Genomic DNA, 19,220 nt, shown 5'->3' on the forward strand with positions numbered 1-19,220 from the left:
GGGTGGGAGGGAGATGCAAGAGGGAGGAGATATGGGAATATATGTATATGCATAGCTGATTCACTTTGTTATACAGCAGAAACTAACACACCATTGTCAGCAATTATACTCCAATAAAGATGTTAAAAAACAAAAAATGAATAGTTGTTGGTAAAAATAAAGGGGAAAAAGGAGAGGAGGGAGAAGGAAAGAAATTTCAGGAATGTCTATGTTGTCACAATGTCTACTTCTAAGGAGAGATACAACAAAGCCTTCAATGGCTCCTTCATACTTAATCATTCCTTCTTTGATGCCACCTTGGATATACTGTAGTTGTTAGATTTATCACACTATAATTTTGTCTCATGTTTGTTTTCCTTATTAGAAATTGTGCCCCTTGTGATGCCCTGTTCCTCTTTGTACCTCCAGTACCTGGTATGATGCCTGATGCAGAGTAGCTGCTCAATACATATTTTCCGTTTTCTAGAAATGTACAGAAAATGCATATATTTGAGTATATATATGTATATTTATATATTTCCAAAAAGCTCTTCCTACTGAAATCATAAATACATGAGTGATACTAGCATTTTCCCTAAATATACCCCACAAGAATCCAAATCATTTTATGCATCGGATATGCCAGCTTCTGAATTTTCATTGAACCCTTTCCTACTTCTCTAGACCTGCAAACATAACCACCCATCAACTGGATGTCAGGGTACACTATTGTTTGACCTTTAAAGCTAGATGCCCTATCCAAGGCCACTGCTTTTAGATACTTCACATTGATTGTTTCTCAAGGCTAGAGTATAGAAGGAATTAAAATAATACTAAGGTTAAAAATCTAATTATTTGAACTTTTAAGATAAAATACCTGAAGGTATCATCAATTTCATCATTTTATTAGGAAGGAGATAAGTGTAGTTCTATGAGTTTTTGTTTGTTTGTGTTGTTGTTCTGTTTGTTTTCCTCCAAGGAGAATTACTTTATGCAAAATTGATTTTGTCTGCAGTGTTTGAAGAAGCAGGAGTGACAAAAGAAACTTTGGAAGGTCTTCCCTACCTATATAAGAATTCTGAGCAAGGAAAGGGATTAGAGAGAACACAGATAAGAGATTGTGAACTTGGAAGGAAACGCTGACACTTCACTTACACAGAATCATGTAATTCCCGTAGTAAGTTAGATATTTCAATACTACATTTGAAGTGACTAACGAACGTTGGGATTTAGTTTGAATGGTATAGAGTGAATGTATTTCTCACTAGTGCATTTTACTCCTCTGAAGATATTAAATAAGAACCATGTAATTAATTCCATGAGACCATAAGATGCAGCCATAAACTCTACAGTGGCTAAAGAAGACTCTAATATCCAAAAACGAGGGAATGAGGCTCCTGAAGATCTAAAAAGAGAGGCAGGACCCATGAAAATAGGTCCTGAAGAACTGGGATAATGTGCTGGCTTTCTTTAACACTAGATCTGTGGGGAAAAAAAAAGGAACCTCAAGTGCTAAGAAAATCAGCAGTCTGAAATAAACAAACTTTCACATGAATTTCCCCAGAGAAAATTACTGGGGAAAAATCAACCTACAGCTGAAAATCAACCTGCAGAAGTTTCTGAAGATTTTTAGAAACTGCAAGCTATATCACAAATTTAGTTTAAAAAGAAAAATCTTTAAGATTGACTGAAGTTTCAAGTGTTAGGCACCTTTCTTGCCTAAGGAAGTCTACTTTTATTTTGTTTTAAATCAAGATTTCAGCATCAAGTTAAACATGTATTTGTTGCATTTCAATTTTGTTTAATCTTTCCTGTCCTTTTTAAAGGAAGACCAGCTAGGAGGTGAAAGACTTGTACACTGAAAACTATAAGGCATGGATGAAAGAAATTTAAGAAGATACAAAAAAATGGAAAGACATTTCATGCTCATGGATTAGAAAAATGAATATTGTTAAAATGTCAATACTACCCAAAACAATCTATAGATTCAATGTAATCCCTATCAATATGGCAATGGCATATTTCACAGAACTAGAATAAGTAATTCTAAAATTTGTATGGAACCAACAGAGACCTTCAATAGCCAAAACAATATTGAGAAAGAAGAACAAAGTTGGAGGTATCATGGTCCCTGATGTCAAACTACTACAAAACTAACCTCATCAAAACAGTATGATACTGACACAGAAACAGATATCTCACACCTGTTAGAATGGCTATTGTCAAAAAGACAAGGAATAACACGTGTTGGGGAAGATGTGGAGAAAAAGGGACTCTCGTACACTGCTGGGGGGACTGTAAATTGGTGCAGCCACTGTGGAAAACAGTATGGAGTTTCCTCAAAAAATTAAGAATAAAACTACCATATAATGCAGCTCTTCCACTTCTGGATATTTATCCAAAGAACATGAAAACACTAATTTGAAAAGATATATACACCCCTATGTTTACTGAAGCATTATGTACAACAGGCAAGATATATATGGAAACAATCTAGGTGTCTGTCAATAGGTGAATGGATAAAGAAGGAGTGGTATATATGTAATACAATGGAATACTACTCAGCCATAAACTGAAATACTGCTCAGCCATTTGCAATAACACAAATGGACCTAGAGGTTATTACACTAAACAAAGTAAATCAGACAAAGAAAGACAAATGTCTTATGATCTCTCTCATAAGGAGAATCTAAAAAAAAATTTTGTAACTAAAACAAAACCAACCAACAAACAAAATGAAACAAAAGTGAACTCATAGATGCAGAAAACAGATCAGAGGGGAAGGGGGTTGGGTGTGGGCAAAATGGTTGAAGGGGTCAACTGTATGGTGATGGATAAGAGCTAGACTTCTGGTGATCGCTTTGTAGTATAAACAGATGTTGAATTATAATGCTGTACATCTGAAATGTATATGATTAAAAAAATTAATAAAATAAAAGGACTAACATTGTTAACAGTGTAATTAAAGAGTTTAAATCATTTTAGAAAGTAAGTAGATATTTATATTTACCATCACACTTTAATTCATGTCTCTTTCTTCAAGACTGCACAGTTGATTATATTTTATTTTGTAATTACTGAATAGAATCAAAATATTTAATATCTATATGTTAGAGTGCAAATGTAGCTAAAACTGTTATGGTTCTACTATATTCACAGAGCTCTATTTGCTAAGAGAAAAACAATGGTGGAAATTGCTTTCTTATTTACTGTTCTATAAAAGCATTCTCACACTGGGTCTAGCTGCTATTATTTATTTTTTTTTAGTCAACTCCTGGTTTCCTCCTGCCTCTGGAACTTACGTGTTCTATGGTCTGTAGTGATATTCATTGATGGATGCTCCTGATATTCAGAAAAATGCTCTTCTTAGCCTCTTTCCCATAAAGTTCAGCAGTGACACCAGAGATTAGGTTTTGTTTGCTTTTCAGTTATGGATTATAAGAAACATCTCCTTCAAAAGACTCACTAGAAAAAAAAAAATCTCTGAGAGATAACTTCCAAATTAACTGTTCGATTCCCAACTATGAATCTATATCATGTTAAGCTAACAGGAGCCTACAACTTGTAATATTTTCATGAGCTCTTTGAAAATCTTAATGACAGGAACCTCTATCAATATGAGAATTTACAATGATATAAGTAATCTACATGCATACATTCCTCATGTTTTGATTTCCTAAATAAAGCTTACATTTCTTTCTAATTCTTTCAAGACATTATCTTCTACGTATTCTATTTTATTTTTTAATGAATTGAACTTGGACAAAATAGAAAAAGAAAAATCACAGTAAGCTTGAATTCTTTACCATGCATTTTTCAACTCAATGAGAGCTAAAAATGTTATGAAAATTCTACAGTTAATCAATGCATTTAAAAAGAAAGCATCAAAATAAGTTAGAACTGGAAAAGAAAGAGCATTAAAAAACTGTAGTTATGGGAGAACTGAATCTATTTTCAAGAGTCTCTTCTATTTTTTAGTTTGTTTTAAAATATGGAAAATAAAATAAACTTGACTTAAAAGATGATATTCTTTATCATATCATAAAATATTAGAAAGTTCTCTTCAGTATCAACAAAATAAATCACCAATAGTATAAGATAAGCTTTATGAATTTCTACTTCCATGTCACTTATTCTATATTGTATAGCAAATGCTTATTTATAATATGAATTCACAAGGCAATATAATTAGAAAATATTTCCAATTAGATTCAGTATTATGGCCCTAAAAAGGATGCATTTATGTTAATATAAAAGTATACCTGCTACATTTTATCATGCATTAGAGATTTTAAGCAGGTAATCTACACAGCATCTGGAAACCTAAGCAGAGGCAAAGTCGGCTATAACAAAGGCACTGTAACAGTTCACCTTCAGTGAAGAACAATAATGCATTATTAAATTCACTTTCCTGCTCAGTGGTTACACTTAGCTGACCACAGCAAATTTGCTCACTGCCTGGTCCTCACAAGTTGGCAGAAAAATAGATTCTGTCACATTTAACGGGTTTAGAAAATGACAGGATGCCTCTTTTGTTTTAACTATAAACCATAATCTTTCAGAAGTAAATATAATTACAAATGCCTTTGGTCATGTCATTCTGAGGACAGATATTATATGTGGGTTATCACAAAAACAAATATCACCATAACTATCATTAATAAATGGAACTGATACTACATATAAAAAAATCCAGATTTTTTATGGTGCTTTCATTTTATATAACATCATAATTCTTATGATACAATAAAAATCTTTTTGAAATCTTATAGCTCTGTGAACATTATGGTGACTTGTAGGTTTTCATTTTATTTAAATTTATGTTACTCACACAAATTAGGATATTTGGTCTACCATAAAAATATCATAGGTAGCAAACTTACTAATCAAGTTCTACAATATTTCCTAAGCTAAAATTGGAGGCATTTTTCAAGTAATTGATTGATCACCAACATAAATAAAAATCTATATGGTGGTTATCTATTAATCCCATAAGCCCTTTCTTTACACATACATGTCCTATTAATACATGTTCTTTATTTTAAGTTTTGTTAAATACAAATTATTATATTTCATAGCATTTTTCATGAAGTAGGAAAGAAACAATATTCTGAACTTTATTTCCCTAGAAATATTTTTGTAAGTAATAGGTGCAAACTATGATGCTAGTATTTGTGGAAAATGAAGTTCATTGATTATTTTGTTCTTTATAAAGTCCTAGTATATAAGGTTCCATAGAAATTTCACTTTAGAATGCTTTGCAATCAGGTGTATGGTATTAACTAGCCAACACTAAGCAAAGAAAGATTGCTTCCTTGGATGATACTGAGTATCAGTTACTCAAGGAAGTATTTTTGTGGTTTTCTGGAATGATTTTCTATCGGCTCTTAAACTTTCTTTTATGTTTGACTTAATTTCTCTTAATGATTATGATTTTTAAAAAACTGTCATGGCTTACCTTAATATTTCATTATACAAATAGACTATACAATACCTTCAATAAAAAGGTAAATTATGGAAAATATCAAAGAAAACATTCATTACTTGACTATTTAAGATCTGGATTAATTTTTTTTCTTTGCAAGATGCATATTGGATTTGCAATTTGTATACATAAACTTACTCTACATATTACAGTTTATATATACTAGTTTAATTATATTACATTATTATTGATAATATCATATGAATTATTTACTGTCATTAGACAGAGGTCTTCTGCCATAATTAAATGAAAACAAGGTAAAAGCGTAACATTTTTACTTGGAATATCAGTGACAGTTTTACTTGTTAAGAGTTAAATTTTTGTTATCTAAAAATAATATACCCTGTGAAATTTGCTTTGCAATTGATTTTAATTATGTTGATTCTATGGGTTCTAAAAATGAGTTACTGCAGTATTCCACTCTAATATCCTTTAGCTTAACATCCTTTAAAAAACTTATTGACATTTATGGCAAAATCACTGATCTTTGCCCAGTTCTTTTCTTCAACATTACAAATTGCAAGATTGTAAACTAAGTATAAAAAAATGTACCATTGTACAGAGAGAAATCTATTATGTGAAAAAAGTAAAAATAACCATCTTTAATCATCTGAATTAATTTCATACATAACTGTAGTTTTTCTCATTTGGTGGTGGAGATTTAAATTATTAGTCATAAATAATTGGTAGAAAGAAAGAAATACATGTGTTGATAGTGTCCTATTGACTATTGATCATGTCACTTTCATGATTCTGAACTTCCCTCTTAAAATTCTCTCCTGATAAATAAATATTTCTCTTTTGGGGCTGGTCTAAACCAATGAGAATGGGACTAGTTCTTCTCCATCCACTGCCATGATTCCTGAAACATTGACAGTATTCAGTCCATCAGTGTTTCATACATGAATGCTGTAAGAAGACAAATTTTTCTTCAAAGAGAAAATATAAACTCTAATTTGAATTCTAACTTTAGAGTTTCTCATTGTACCTTCCATGTACTATGGAAAAAAATAATCCTAAGGCTAGTCTACCTTTAAAAAGAAAACCTAGAGCTTTGGCTATTTGAAGCCAAAAGTAAGATTCAATTTGGACAATAAATGGACATTTTGAGAGGACTATAATCTCAGCTATTTGCATCATTAGCAATTATTCCAAGCCTATGAAGGCTCTTAGAATAAAAAGAATTATAGTGGAATCAAATATATATATGAAATAAAAGATTGGAGACCCTTGAGGAATATGAATTAATAATAAACAAAAAAAAAAGGAGGCTGTCTCCAATATTACTGGAATAGACTTCTCTCTCCTTCCACCTGCTGCCTAAACTTGAATATTGCATTTAAGTTAGGATGCAGCATGAGCTATGATTATGTTGGGATTGAAAGGATTTAGGTTCATCATTAGAAACTCAAAAGCAACAGAAGAAAAATTTAATCCTATTGACTTTGGCCTCTGAGTAATGTTTGGAGGAGAAACTGGCATTAGCATGCATCATTTACTGGAGTCTTTTATAGATTTATAATCCAATGTTGTTTTTTCTTTAAGCTGAATCCTAGTAAAGATGATATAAACTGAAAACTCAAAATACTTAGATTAAAACAAAACTAACTAAAAAAACCTCAAGAACAAATATGTAAATTGCAGTTCAGAGGAAAACTACAGAAAAAAAACTTGATTTGCATAATGCTTTTATTTCCATGTATGGAGACATAATTAAATTCTTGATTTCTTTCTCTGTAGACAAAGGGAACCAACATTCTTGAGCAGATAACTGTTCCAAATACTTTTCTAAGTGATGCATAGAGTATCTAACTTAAACCCTGTGAGATAAGGAAATACACTACCCTTAAATTGCCCACCTGCCTAGATTTGGATTTTATTTTAGATAGCATAAGTGGAGAGAACACTGATTTGGAGAATGTGGCACTATTTGTCTTCAAAAATCCACCCCCCACCCCAATTGCAAGACAATTTAGGACGTAGGTCATGTCTGGTCTTCCATCCTATCTGTAAATAGCAAAACTCAGAAAGGCATTCCATCCTTAGATCTAGGTTTAAAAGGACTATTTCTGTTAAAGGTCCCCAAGAAGTGCCACGTCCTCTCCCTTGTCATGAGAGATAACATGATAACATCCTTTAACACAATAATGATTTACTGCATATCTGTTTCCTAAAATTGTCTCATTGTTACCTGTAAAGCAATGCACACCACTGTCTATGACAATTCTCAATCTAGCTTCAGGTGTAAAACTACACCTATTGCATGACTGTAGAGGAGGTGGAATGGAAAACTTCCTGTGTATTCATGATGGCCAATAAAATGGAAGGAAAAAACAAAGCCATGAGACACATAGCCATTTTTTAATAGAGTTTACATTTAGGCAAAGTATGGCAAGAAGTATGGCATTTTTGAATAACTCCTATATTTAGGATTGTCCCTCGGTATCATCAATTTAATTCAAAAGCTTCTCATTAGTATGCCTTAAAAAAAGAAAAGAACAATGTCTTATGTCCTTCCTTTAAAATTCACCTCTGAATTCTCAGCAACAAACACTGTGCCTGCCATATAGCAGGTAATTGCAAATCGTTTGCTGAATTAATGAAGACATGAAGAAATACAGAGAAAATTGCTTGCTTTTTTTTAAATAAATGGTAAATTTGTTAGAATGCTTCTAAGAAACGATTTACAATGATTTATTTAAAGGTATGAGATTACAGCTATAAAACTATTCCATATCCTTCCACAAATGTTTCTTGGAATTGTGATCTTCTCTTTGGTGTTACTGCTTACATCAAATGACCACTGATCAGATAAACCATTCACCCCTTTATGTAATGCATTACAGCGCACCATAGTGACAGACACTGCAGATCTGGTTGTAAATAACACAGACCCAAACTCGCATTCACCGAGCTTGAAATGCAGTGACTTATGATTCCTGTCATTCTGCTCCATATTCACTGTCCACCCTCTCTACCTTGCTCTCTGATCTGTGTCACTTCAAGATGTGTCTGTGTCCTCTGGATGGATCAGTCAACTGAATGCCCCAGCAAGCAGATCAGATGGAGCACCAAAATGTGACAGCATGGCTTCTACTAAGCCCTGGATTACTGCTTTATCCTCTCCAGTCACACCTTGAATTATATTCCTATGCACAGTCTCTTTCCTGAAGGGACCTACCATGTATACAATATATCATACAGGCTGAGTGCTTAATTCCCGTAACAAAACTTTGTGATTATATTTCAAGTACTATTTGTCTATTTTCACAGATGAAAAACTGAGGGCCAAGGATGTTATATAATGTACCAGGTTTACAGCTTTAACCTGGACTTGAATACAAAGAGGTCTAATTCCCAGACTATGCTCTTTACCCCTGTGCTAGAGTGCTTCCAGTGAAAATTGCTTCTTAAATGAATAATGAAATTGCTTTGTGAACTCAAACTTTTTTCACAAAAGCCTTAGGTTAGTTTTTGTCATGATAGAATAGATAGTAATTAATAATATTCATAAATAACAAATAAATTATAAAGTCAATTATACAGCAAATTGATAGATATAACTCAAAGAATTATATATTTATTTTTATGCTCCACTAGTAACCACAAAATATTTAATAGTTATCCCAATTTTATAATTAATACAAAGATAATATCAGGATACAAAATTATATTTAAATCTGTATCCATATACTTCAAATGCAGAAGGAAAGAAGGAAGGAAAGAAAGAAAAAGAAAGAAAGAAAGAGAGAAAGGAAGAAAGAAAACAACTTCATTTTCTGGAAGTAGTTTTTACTGAAAAGAAATTAACAAAATATAGTCCATGAGAGAATTCAATGTTGGCCCTTTTCAAAGGCTAAACCTTAAAGATAAATATAATTACAAGTTTGAAATATAGAGCCATCATTATTTTTTAAATATATCCTAACCGTCTTTTAACATATTCACAAATGTAAGAAGGCTAAACCACTTGTTTCCTTCATAAACAAAGAAGGAATATAATTATCCATTAATTTATCTACAGCAAGAGACTGTGATTTGAAACTGGGGTAGAGATACAGGCCAGGACTTCCAAACTCAGAAGAAGGGAACAACAGAATGGCAAACACTTCATAAAAGTCCACTGATTTGGGCCACTTATCACAGATATTTAACTAGAAGAGGAATTCCCTCAAGGTGTGACCTCATAAAGGCTGATACATAGTGACATTGAAAATTACATTTTACTTAGTTTTAAAGTAATTTGACTTCACATATCAAACATGAAACCTGCTTTCTAAAGTTTTATGTCACTTGCTATAGAATTAAAAAAAAATCCTATCAACTCTTTCTTCATCTCTTATAAAAGGATGCTGAACATTCAGACTGAATTGCTTGCATAAAAGTTTTAATTCTCAAACCAATCCAAACAAAAATTCATGTTTCAATAGAAAGACATGTAAAGAAGAAAATAAAATTATAGCTATTTTTAAGACACATTTTCTATTGTATCTTAAAGAATTACATTGACTATAAATGAATAATTTCTAATAATGTCTTTTATGAGTGGCTCTTCTTAATCTGGGAATTTAGCAATTAAAAAATCTTAGTTATTACAATTTGGTGTGAATTATAGGACATCACAACCTTTGTCAACTACTTATAAAGGTACTTTATCAAGAGTGGAAGCAAAAAACAGTTGTTTTTAAAAATTGAGAAACATACTGGGCATTCATACTTAAAGTTTAATCACCACTTAGGTGGAGCTATATGCAATTACTATTAAAAACCATCTCCATACACAATATATTGCATATAATTAATTCAGTGAACTATCAAGACTATAAAGTGTAAATAAGAAAGAAAAGATATCATTAAAAACCTCAGCTATGGTCTAAAAGTTAACTAAGCAAAGTGATCCAGTGAACAAACCTAATTAAAATGCCTGATACAAACAAAGCTTAGACGAAAAGCACTAAAAACAATTGAATACTTATTTTATTAATCTAATGAATCATGTATCATATCATTACAACTTTGTATATATCATTAATTTCATTCCTTTCACTTAAGCCTTTTATTGGGATTACTTCAGTTATTAGTTGGTCTAATGTATTGGTTACCTCTAAATCTCACTCTACAATCTCTTCTTATCTTGTTGCATAAACCCTTGCATGTTATTCAAATTGCTTCATTTATTATGATAGCTTCCCCATGTAAATTGTGCTGACTGCTCGCCCTTGCACAGTCCTCATTAGACTAATGAAAACCTTCAAACGAAAAAACTAAACAACCTGCCAAATAAAGGTCTGAGGTTATTATGAAAATTACAACTCTGGGAGCTGGAAGAAGCTCTATTCATTAATTCATGCTCAGCAAATTGCTAACTAATTTAGTTGCACTCCTCTGCATTAATGGATTATTTTATAAAAATGTTTTCTACAGCCCAAGACCTTTGGTGCATGCTTTTGAGAGGCTTGAATTCTAATCAACCTTAACAGTAAATTAGGAATGTAATATCTAAATAATAATTGGGATGGCATATGGAGGAAAATAGTGTTTAAAATCCCATGAAAGGTGCTTTTGGTTTTCAGCTTCATCTGTCAATTTCACAGTAGTTAAAACAATTGTACTTGTTTAATATTCTGAAACTGTAGTATAAGATACTAGCGACAATGGTAATGTAAAAATTTAAGGAAAGTTTAAAATATAGCTTCTACTGGAACAAAACAGATTTTCATATGCTGAAGTTATCACACAAATTTCTAAGAATAGTTTGCCAAAAGACACAAGAATAAGTGGTAATAGATAAGGAAAAGTCAGAGGAAAACATCATACCCAGTTCTCCAGAATGGGTGGGCAATATCTCTTTTAAAATATGTTCAAAATACTATCAGGTTTTTATGCATTTAAACATAATAGCCATGAGTTCCATATTGACCTTTCATCTAATGTGTTATATAAACTCCTCCAAATTAGTTCCCATATCTTTAAGATTTACCTGAGCTTTGCTGTCACCTTACAGGTCCTGCAAACAAGGCTGAATGATGTGTTAAATCATTCCATCAAGTTGATGAAGGAATTCAAACTGCTTCAAGCACAAGAGACAAGGGGGCTATTACTTTGCTTCTTAACTCATAACATAGCATTCAAAGTAGTATCACTCCCTCATCTATCAAATGAAGATAAAGCCCTGTGTGTTTGCCCATGTGCAGGGACACACATAAGCACATGTAAGAATATTAAAAAGTTTCAATAAAAGCAGACTGTGAATATTAGGCAAGATTGGAAATATATTTTTAAATGTCATATTTTTTCTTTTTTTATTAAGCTCTTTAGAAGAAATTCTAATTTACATCTCAGAATAGAAAAATGTTCAAAAGTATTAAGTTGAAACATATGAGATTGTAGATATCTCCTGTTTTGTTCTACAAAAACAACATCACACGAAGCTTATCTGCAGAAACTGGCATTTATATTTTGCTATCAGTTTAGATAAAAAAGATTAAGAAAGCTCTCTGAGTCACTGAACTTTTAATGGCCTATTTTTTTGTACATTTCTTAATATGTCTAATCAGGGAAGAAAGGACAGTGTTTTGTAGTTCTTTTAGAAACATACATATTTGCCCATGTATGAAATAAAAATATACAAAAGAAAAATTGTTTTAGCTTCACTAAAAAATATAGGATATAATATTTCCAAAATGAAGTTTGAAGTTGAGCTAATTCTCAAATAAACATACAGAAGAATGTACACATTCTCTTTAGATCACTTCTACACCAGAATATGTAAAATTTCAACTTGTAACTAGAAAAAATAGAAATCCATGGTTTAAGCAATATGCAAATAAATTCCAAAATTAAAAATGAGAGATAATCAATTCACTAAGTCAATAAACATCTTAAATGAAGGGAATAAAATAATTTATAATAATTCATAAATAAATCATTACATGAAGCAAATTTGTATGTGGAGTTAATATGTTAATCTACTAGTAATTTACTCCTACCTCACTTTTAATGCTATAAAAATATTAGCTATTGGCATGACTACATAAAAATATTTCTTAAACAGTGAGGAAGTGAGTCATTCTGTGCCTATCAAAAAAGCTCAAAAAAATAAAGCTGAATAAGTGGAATAACTAATAGTCTATTCTGTTTTTTCCATGGGGAAAAGACATTTCATCTAAGTAAAAGTAAAACTATTACAGTAAGTAAAATTATTATAAATGTATATTATTATTTATAATGTATCCAAAACTAAATACTTGCTAATAGCTTCGGCATCTAGTTCATGAAAATTATCAGCAGTGGTAACATGATTCAACTTTCTAAGTGTCCAAAAAAGTTTTTAAAACCTAAAGTTATGGATGTCCTGGAGAAGCAACTGACATCTTCGGCATCAATAAATGGCCCTATTTCTTTTAGTAATGTTCATATTAATTACATAATAATAAATTCCTGGAAAATGTAAACTTTAGGTAACATTGAGGTAGTTCATTTTATAAGTGGCTCACATATAGCTAACATTACCAAAATATAGAAATTTCTAAAGAAAAGCGTTTTTCACTCTGTGTACATCTATATAGTCACATGAGATACTAACAGGTTCAGATTTTTGATATTTGTGTGTATGATATTTACTATAAATTAATTTGTGTAATGTATATCTAGAATTGAAAAAAGAAAGTCATTTTTGAAGACAATCCTAAAAGTAGTCTTTTTAAACAATGAGAAATGTGCAAAAGGAAATATATTTCAAAAAAATTATTTCCACAAATAGGAAAAAAGTGATGGCAGTCATTTAAGAAAGATGTTTTGTAGGAGAGTGGTCCACAAGGTTGGATGCTAAGAATAAAGCATTAATAAGAGGGTATCCCAATATGGCCAGTTTGCTAACTACTTTATTGCCTTTAGTGCTTTGTCCTCAAATTCAGAATGCCAAAATGAGAACCTTCCATACAAGTCTGTTAACCATTGGAAATATTGGGCACTGCCCGTGAAGAATATGTGACAAAAGAAATGTTTCATGGCCTGAAACAAATCCCCTGTATTTCCTGCCTCATCTTAAATTATCGCTGCTTCTAAAATGGCAAGAGATACAAACTATTATATATGGACTAATCTACAAGGATATATTGTACAACACAGGGAATATAGCCAATATTTTATAATAACTATAAATGGAGTATAACTTAAAATTGTGAATCACTATATTGTACACCTGTAACATAATATTGTACATCAACTATACTTCAATAAATATATATATAATTAGAAAAAATGAAAAATAAAAAAATAAAATGTCAGGAGTCACCAATGAAAGTTGTCATATTTTTTATGAAAACAAATAAAGGGAAAAGCCTCAACCATAGGGAAAATTAGAATATATATGAAGAAAAATTCTGTGCAACTGTAGCAGCAAAAGAAGAAGGGAAGTTTTGTATTTCATATGGTTTATTTCACATATCTGACATTCAGTAAATTTTGATTATATCATTTTGGTTTATTTAGTCCAAGACTGAAATACACTAACATAAATTAGGTATTCAGTACTTAGTTCCAATTATAAATGCTCACATTTTCTATAATTGGAAAAAAGCTGATACTATAGCATACAGTATCATATCTGTAGCACACATTTGATTTTTGGTTAGCAAAAAATTAGATAAATTCCATAATAACAAAAATGTGCACGTGAAACTACATGCAAGGTATAAAACATGCTCAAAAAATGTGTTGGAAATAGCAGCAATTCAAGCAATTTTAGAAAAACCAGGGAAAAAATTATGCATAAGAGAAGTAACACACCAAGAGACAGATTTTGTGGGGATAAAGAGAGAAGTGCAGCATAAAGAAACAGGGAGCCTGTTTATATAATTTAAATGCCAGGCATATATTCGGAGAACACTCTAATTTGAAAATATACATGCACCCCAATGTTCATAAAATACCCAAGTCATGGAAGCAACCTAAGTGTCCATTGACAGATAAATGGATAAAGAAGATGTGGTACATATATACAATGGAATATAGCTCAGCCATAAAGAAGAATAAAATAATGCCATTTACAGCAACATGGATGGACCTAGAGATTATCATATTAAGTGAAGTAAGACAGAAAGACAAATATCATGTGATATCTCTTATATGTGGAATCTAAAAAAAAAAAAAAAAGATACAAATGAGCTTATTTACAAAACAGAAACAGACTCACAGGCATAGAAAAAAACTCATGGTTACCAAAGGGGAAAGGGTAGGGGGAGGGATAAATTAGGAGTTTGGGATTAACATTTACACACTTCTTTATATAAAATAGATAAACAAAAGGGTCCTACTGTATAGGACAGGAAACTATACTCAATATCGTATAATAATCTATATTGGAAAAGAATCTGATAAATAATATATTATATATATACATACATATACATAACATAATTCTTTCATTGTTTCATATATATAAAGCTGAAACACTTTTGCTGTACACCAGAAACTAACACAACATTGTAAATCAACTATACTTCAATTAAAAACAAAGAAAATGTCAATTAGTACTGCCTATTCCACTAAATTTAGACTGAGGGTAAAAATCAGCAATGTTTTTAAAATCCAGAAAGCTCTAGAGAACTTGCAGTATGTTTGGAACAGTTAAAAGACATAAAATTTGTTTTGAGGCTATGAGCTGTATCATAGATTTCCTCAGCACATATCCTTGACAAACTCCTAATTTTAGTCAAAGTTCATACTATTAAAATCATTTCTCCTTACACTTGGGATGCTTGAAACAATATTATATGTCTATTACTTCTTAATACACTAACTTGTTTTTCATATTTATATTTTGAATGTACTTTAATTAAACTCTTCCTGGGTTCAAAAACCCATTAGAGTGTTTTTATTTTAAAAACTAAGTAGCAAATTTACTCAGCGCTTAGTACTTCTGAGTTCTAACACCTGTAAAGCCACTGGTCCTTCAACTAATAGTGACGTAAATATTCTAATAAATTCAATAGCTTTTTAATATTAAGAAGATTTTAAAATGCTTAAAAGTTACTGGTGATTAAGATTTTAGACCACAGTGATTCTCAGCATACAAACTAATTTTGGTATCTCTTTTTTTTTTTTTTTTTTGCGGTACGCGGGCCTCTCACTGCTGTGGCCTCTCCCATTGCGGAGCACATGCTCCAGACGCGCAGGCTCAGCGGCCATGGCTCACGGGCCCAGCCCCTCCGCGGCATGTGGGATCTTCCCGGACCAGGGTACGAACCCGTATCTCCTGCATCGGCAGGCGGACTCTCAACCACTGCGCCACCAGGGAAGCCCATCAATATTTTCTTAAGAATTATTATCTTTTGAATGATTTAAAGTGGTCGGCAGCAAATTACATTTAAGAAGTTCAAGCCTAAAATGACACAAACATGTAATTAATTTCTCTACAAATGTCTCTAAATGAAGTCACTTGTTTTAATACAGATATGTGTAGTGAGAAAGTTACAGGTCAAGTATGCAGCACATGATAAATGTAGTCATGAAAGAAAACAATTTTTAATTTAGTAGACCCTATCAATCTAGAAAGCCTATGAATATTTACTATTAATTCAGTATGCTGAAAAATAGATAAAAGAGAGTACATAAAAGAGATGAGCATCATATAATAAAATTCTTACTGTAAGAGTATCAAAATCTATTACAATGTCCACGATTCCATAACTACATTTGAAATTATGAGTTTAAAGGTAGTTTCACATTTCTAGGGAGTATATTAAAAACTTACTTTCCTTTATAAAATATACATTAAAATATTGAAAAACTGTTGGGATATGATGAAGGTCTTTATGCTGATAGCAAAACCATTTAAAAAACTTAAGATGTGATAAGAAGTACCATTAGTGATGTAGAAAGTTTTTGTGTATATTCCTGGCCAGAACATTCTACTGTTTCATATAAATGTATGTTCTAAAGGTTATGAAATTCCACCTTTTGCCTTTCATCATCACAGTTATTTTAACTTTCACCATCTCTTAGAATCTTCTAGTAATTTAGCACAGATCAATATGCATTCATAGATTGTCTAGTCTGTTTAAAGCAAATGTAATACACACATGACTCCAAGGTGTATACAGTCTAGTACTGGAAGTAGACCAATGAAAAAATAACTTCCAAATAACAAGGAAAATGTTGTAACGAAGATTTGGAGGGCAGGCACACAGGAACACCAGCAGTGGGATCCCTATATCAACCTAGTATGGCATCTCAGGAAAGGCTCTATGATGGCAAAGTTAAAATAGTAGTAACAAATAGATGATGGGTCTATAGACAGATGATGGGCAGATAGGCAGATAGAACTGAAGACTCATGGAAAAAGAAAGTTACAAAAATTATAGTCAACTGAACTTGAAACATGAGAGTGTAGAAAGCTCCCACCAAAAATTCCAGTGAGATTCGTTATTCCAATCATATTATTGGTCATTTCTTTGGTGGTCTCTTCACTACCACCTCCGGGCTTTTATATTTCACTCCCAACCTTTTTTCACCAAGGTTCTGCAAGAGAACTAAACCCTAATATCCTGACAACCACTGTATATCATAAAACTTCTCTCTTATGCATTTCAAGTGAAACTAGCTATGTAGCATCTATGGGAAAACTGAGAAATGAATCATAAAATCATTTTCTATAAGGCTTCATTCTTTCATAGAACCCTAGTGGAGAATGGCTACTTAACCCAAATAATGAATTTTTATATTTCAATATTCTTACTTAAAACTTAAATCATCTATGCAGTTTTATATTTTATTACTATAAAAATTTCCATAATATTTCCTCAAATGTTTTTGATTAAATATAAAAGGTATATGTCAAAAGATACATAGACGTTATATATTTTTCTTCATTTTTGAAGAAGAACTCACAGAAAATTAGAATTAGACATTTAGAGGCAACCTTGTTCACTGATGCACTTGTATATATTCCACCCAGCTTTGTGATAATATTTGATAGCGAATTTTAAAATAAATAATTAGGAAGTTGCCTTAATGCTGCTCTCAAATATGCCTAGATTTTGACATGTTAGCACCTAGAAAAGATTACCATTTTCTTATTAATTGCATAATGCCGATAATTTAATTTATAGAAATTCAGTGTTCTTTCTTCCTAAGGACTCAGCAGAGCTGTTTTCATGTTGAATAGAAAAATGTTTATGTAAGCATTTTTACTTTGTGTGAATAGTCATTTTTGAGGAAAAACGGTTGGTCCACCTAAACTCAGTCTTTCTCCAATCATGTCATTCTGATTATCTAAATAGCCAATTTTACTTATCTTCCTTTTTGACAGCCAATGAATTGTACCTTTTGTATAATTATGTTTTCCAAAGAAACAATCCTTTTCATAACGTTGATTACTTGATATTCATGTCAAAAAAGACAGTCAAAGTATCCAGTCTATATTATTAATAAAATTTGAAAATATTAAATTAAGATGAAAAAGATATGGCAGGGCTCCAGTGGTCCCAATTTAAATTTACCATTTGAAAACATAATTTGCATCCAATAGCATAAATTTCCAACATGCATGTAAAATAATATTTCAATTCTCCATGAAAGTACTTCATGAAATAAAGAATGAAAAGACAAATTTTTCCCTGTGAAAACGAGTTAGGCTGGTACAAGTAAAATATAAATAGGAAACTCTCACAGCTTTGCACAATCTTGGCTTTGTTATTTGTTGCATACACTTTAGAAATAAATACTAGTACATTGGTTGATAAGATTCACTATATTTCTTGGTTGATCAAATTACCATGTGTCTTTGAATCCAAAAAATAATCATAATAATACTTTGTATATTGTCCTTGCTCTATTATGCTAAGTAAAATGACAATTGACCCTAAAAGCATGGAGAAAGAACAACCATAGTCCTTGAGGAACTCAGAGACAACAATTAAAACAAACAATTCTCTTTTTTTAAGTGTACTGGAAAATAAATGAACATTTACCTGTTGTTTAAGATAAATATGCTTCATTCATATTTCTTTTTTGTTGAATAGGCATTTTACTTAATATTGTAGGTTTTTTTAAATGTTTATATGCCATCTTCTAATATAATCTAGAAATATACTTTGTTCTATGATTAAAACCTAGTTCATATGTTGAGCAGGAAAAACAAGACCTTATAATTATATATTACCTTTTTCAATATGCATCCTTTTCGACTCATGTCCCATGTCATGACCAGCCAAATCTCCCTCTTTGGGCCCAGGGAGTACGTTTGGTGATAAACCCATCAGCATCTGGTTCATGGACAAACCATTCTGATGGACAGCTGTCAAGTCAGAAACAAAAGAAAAAAGACTAAAACACCATAATATACAATATTCAAATAACTTATTTAAATTCTTTTGGACTCAGAAATAAATATAATACCATGGTGTAACTTTAAAATTATAATCTATCTCTAAGTTGAACACTGTGAGAACTGATAACTATGATAATTTTTGAGAACAAGCAGAAATATATTGAAAATGAAACTGTTTTATCTTATTTTTATTTCACATAAAATATGTATATTTTCTCATGTCTGGAATACTTTTGAATGGCCATACCCCTATAACCATTACAAATGAAATATTCAAGCTTTGTCTAGTGTATCACATTCTCTCCTTAGCATATAACCTTCCTTAACTCTGCAAAAACTGCAACCTTAACGTTAGAACACTCTTTAACACTATAAAGTTAAAACATAATTTAAAAAAATTCTAGTGGCATGAGAGGGCAAATA

At 31.4% G+C, this 19,220-nt stretch overlaps 1 protein-coding gene across 1 annotated transcript in view; it reads right to left on the bottom strand.

The window, feature by feature from the left end:
- DACH1 (dachshund family transcription factor 1) overlaps nucleotides 1-19,220 on the bottom strand; it is a 414,090-nt gene that overhangs the window by 97,884 nt on the left and 296,986 nt on the right. The window contains exon 6 of the mRNA XM_024753964.1: nucleotides 18,630-18,764. Coding sequence (XP_024609732.1) covers nucleotides 18,630-18,764 — 135 coding nt within the window. The remainder of the gene's footprint in view (nucleotides 1-18,629; nucleotides 18,765-19,220) is intronic.

This window comes from Neophocaena asiaeorientalis, unplaced genomic scaffold (assembly GCF_003031525.2).
Source record: "Neophocaena asiaeorientalis asiaeorientalis breed wild unplaced genomic scaffold, Neophocaena_asiaeorientalis_V1.1 scaffold212, whole genome shotgun sequence".
NCBI classification, from domain to species: Eukaryota; Metazoa; Chordata; class Mammalia; order Artiodactyla; family Phocoenidae; genus Neophocaena; species Neophocaena asiaeorientalis.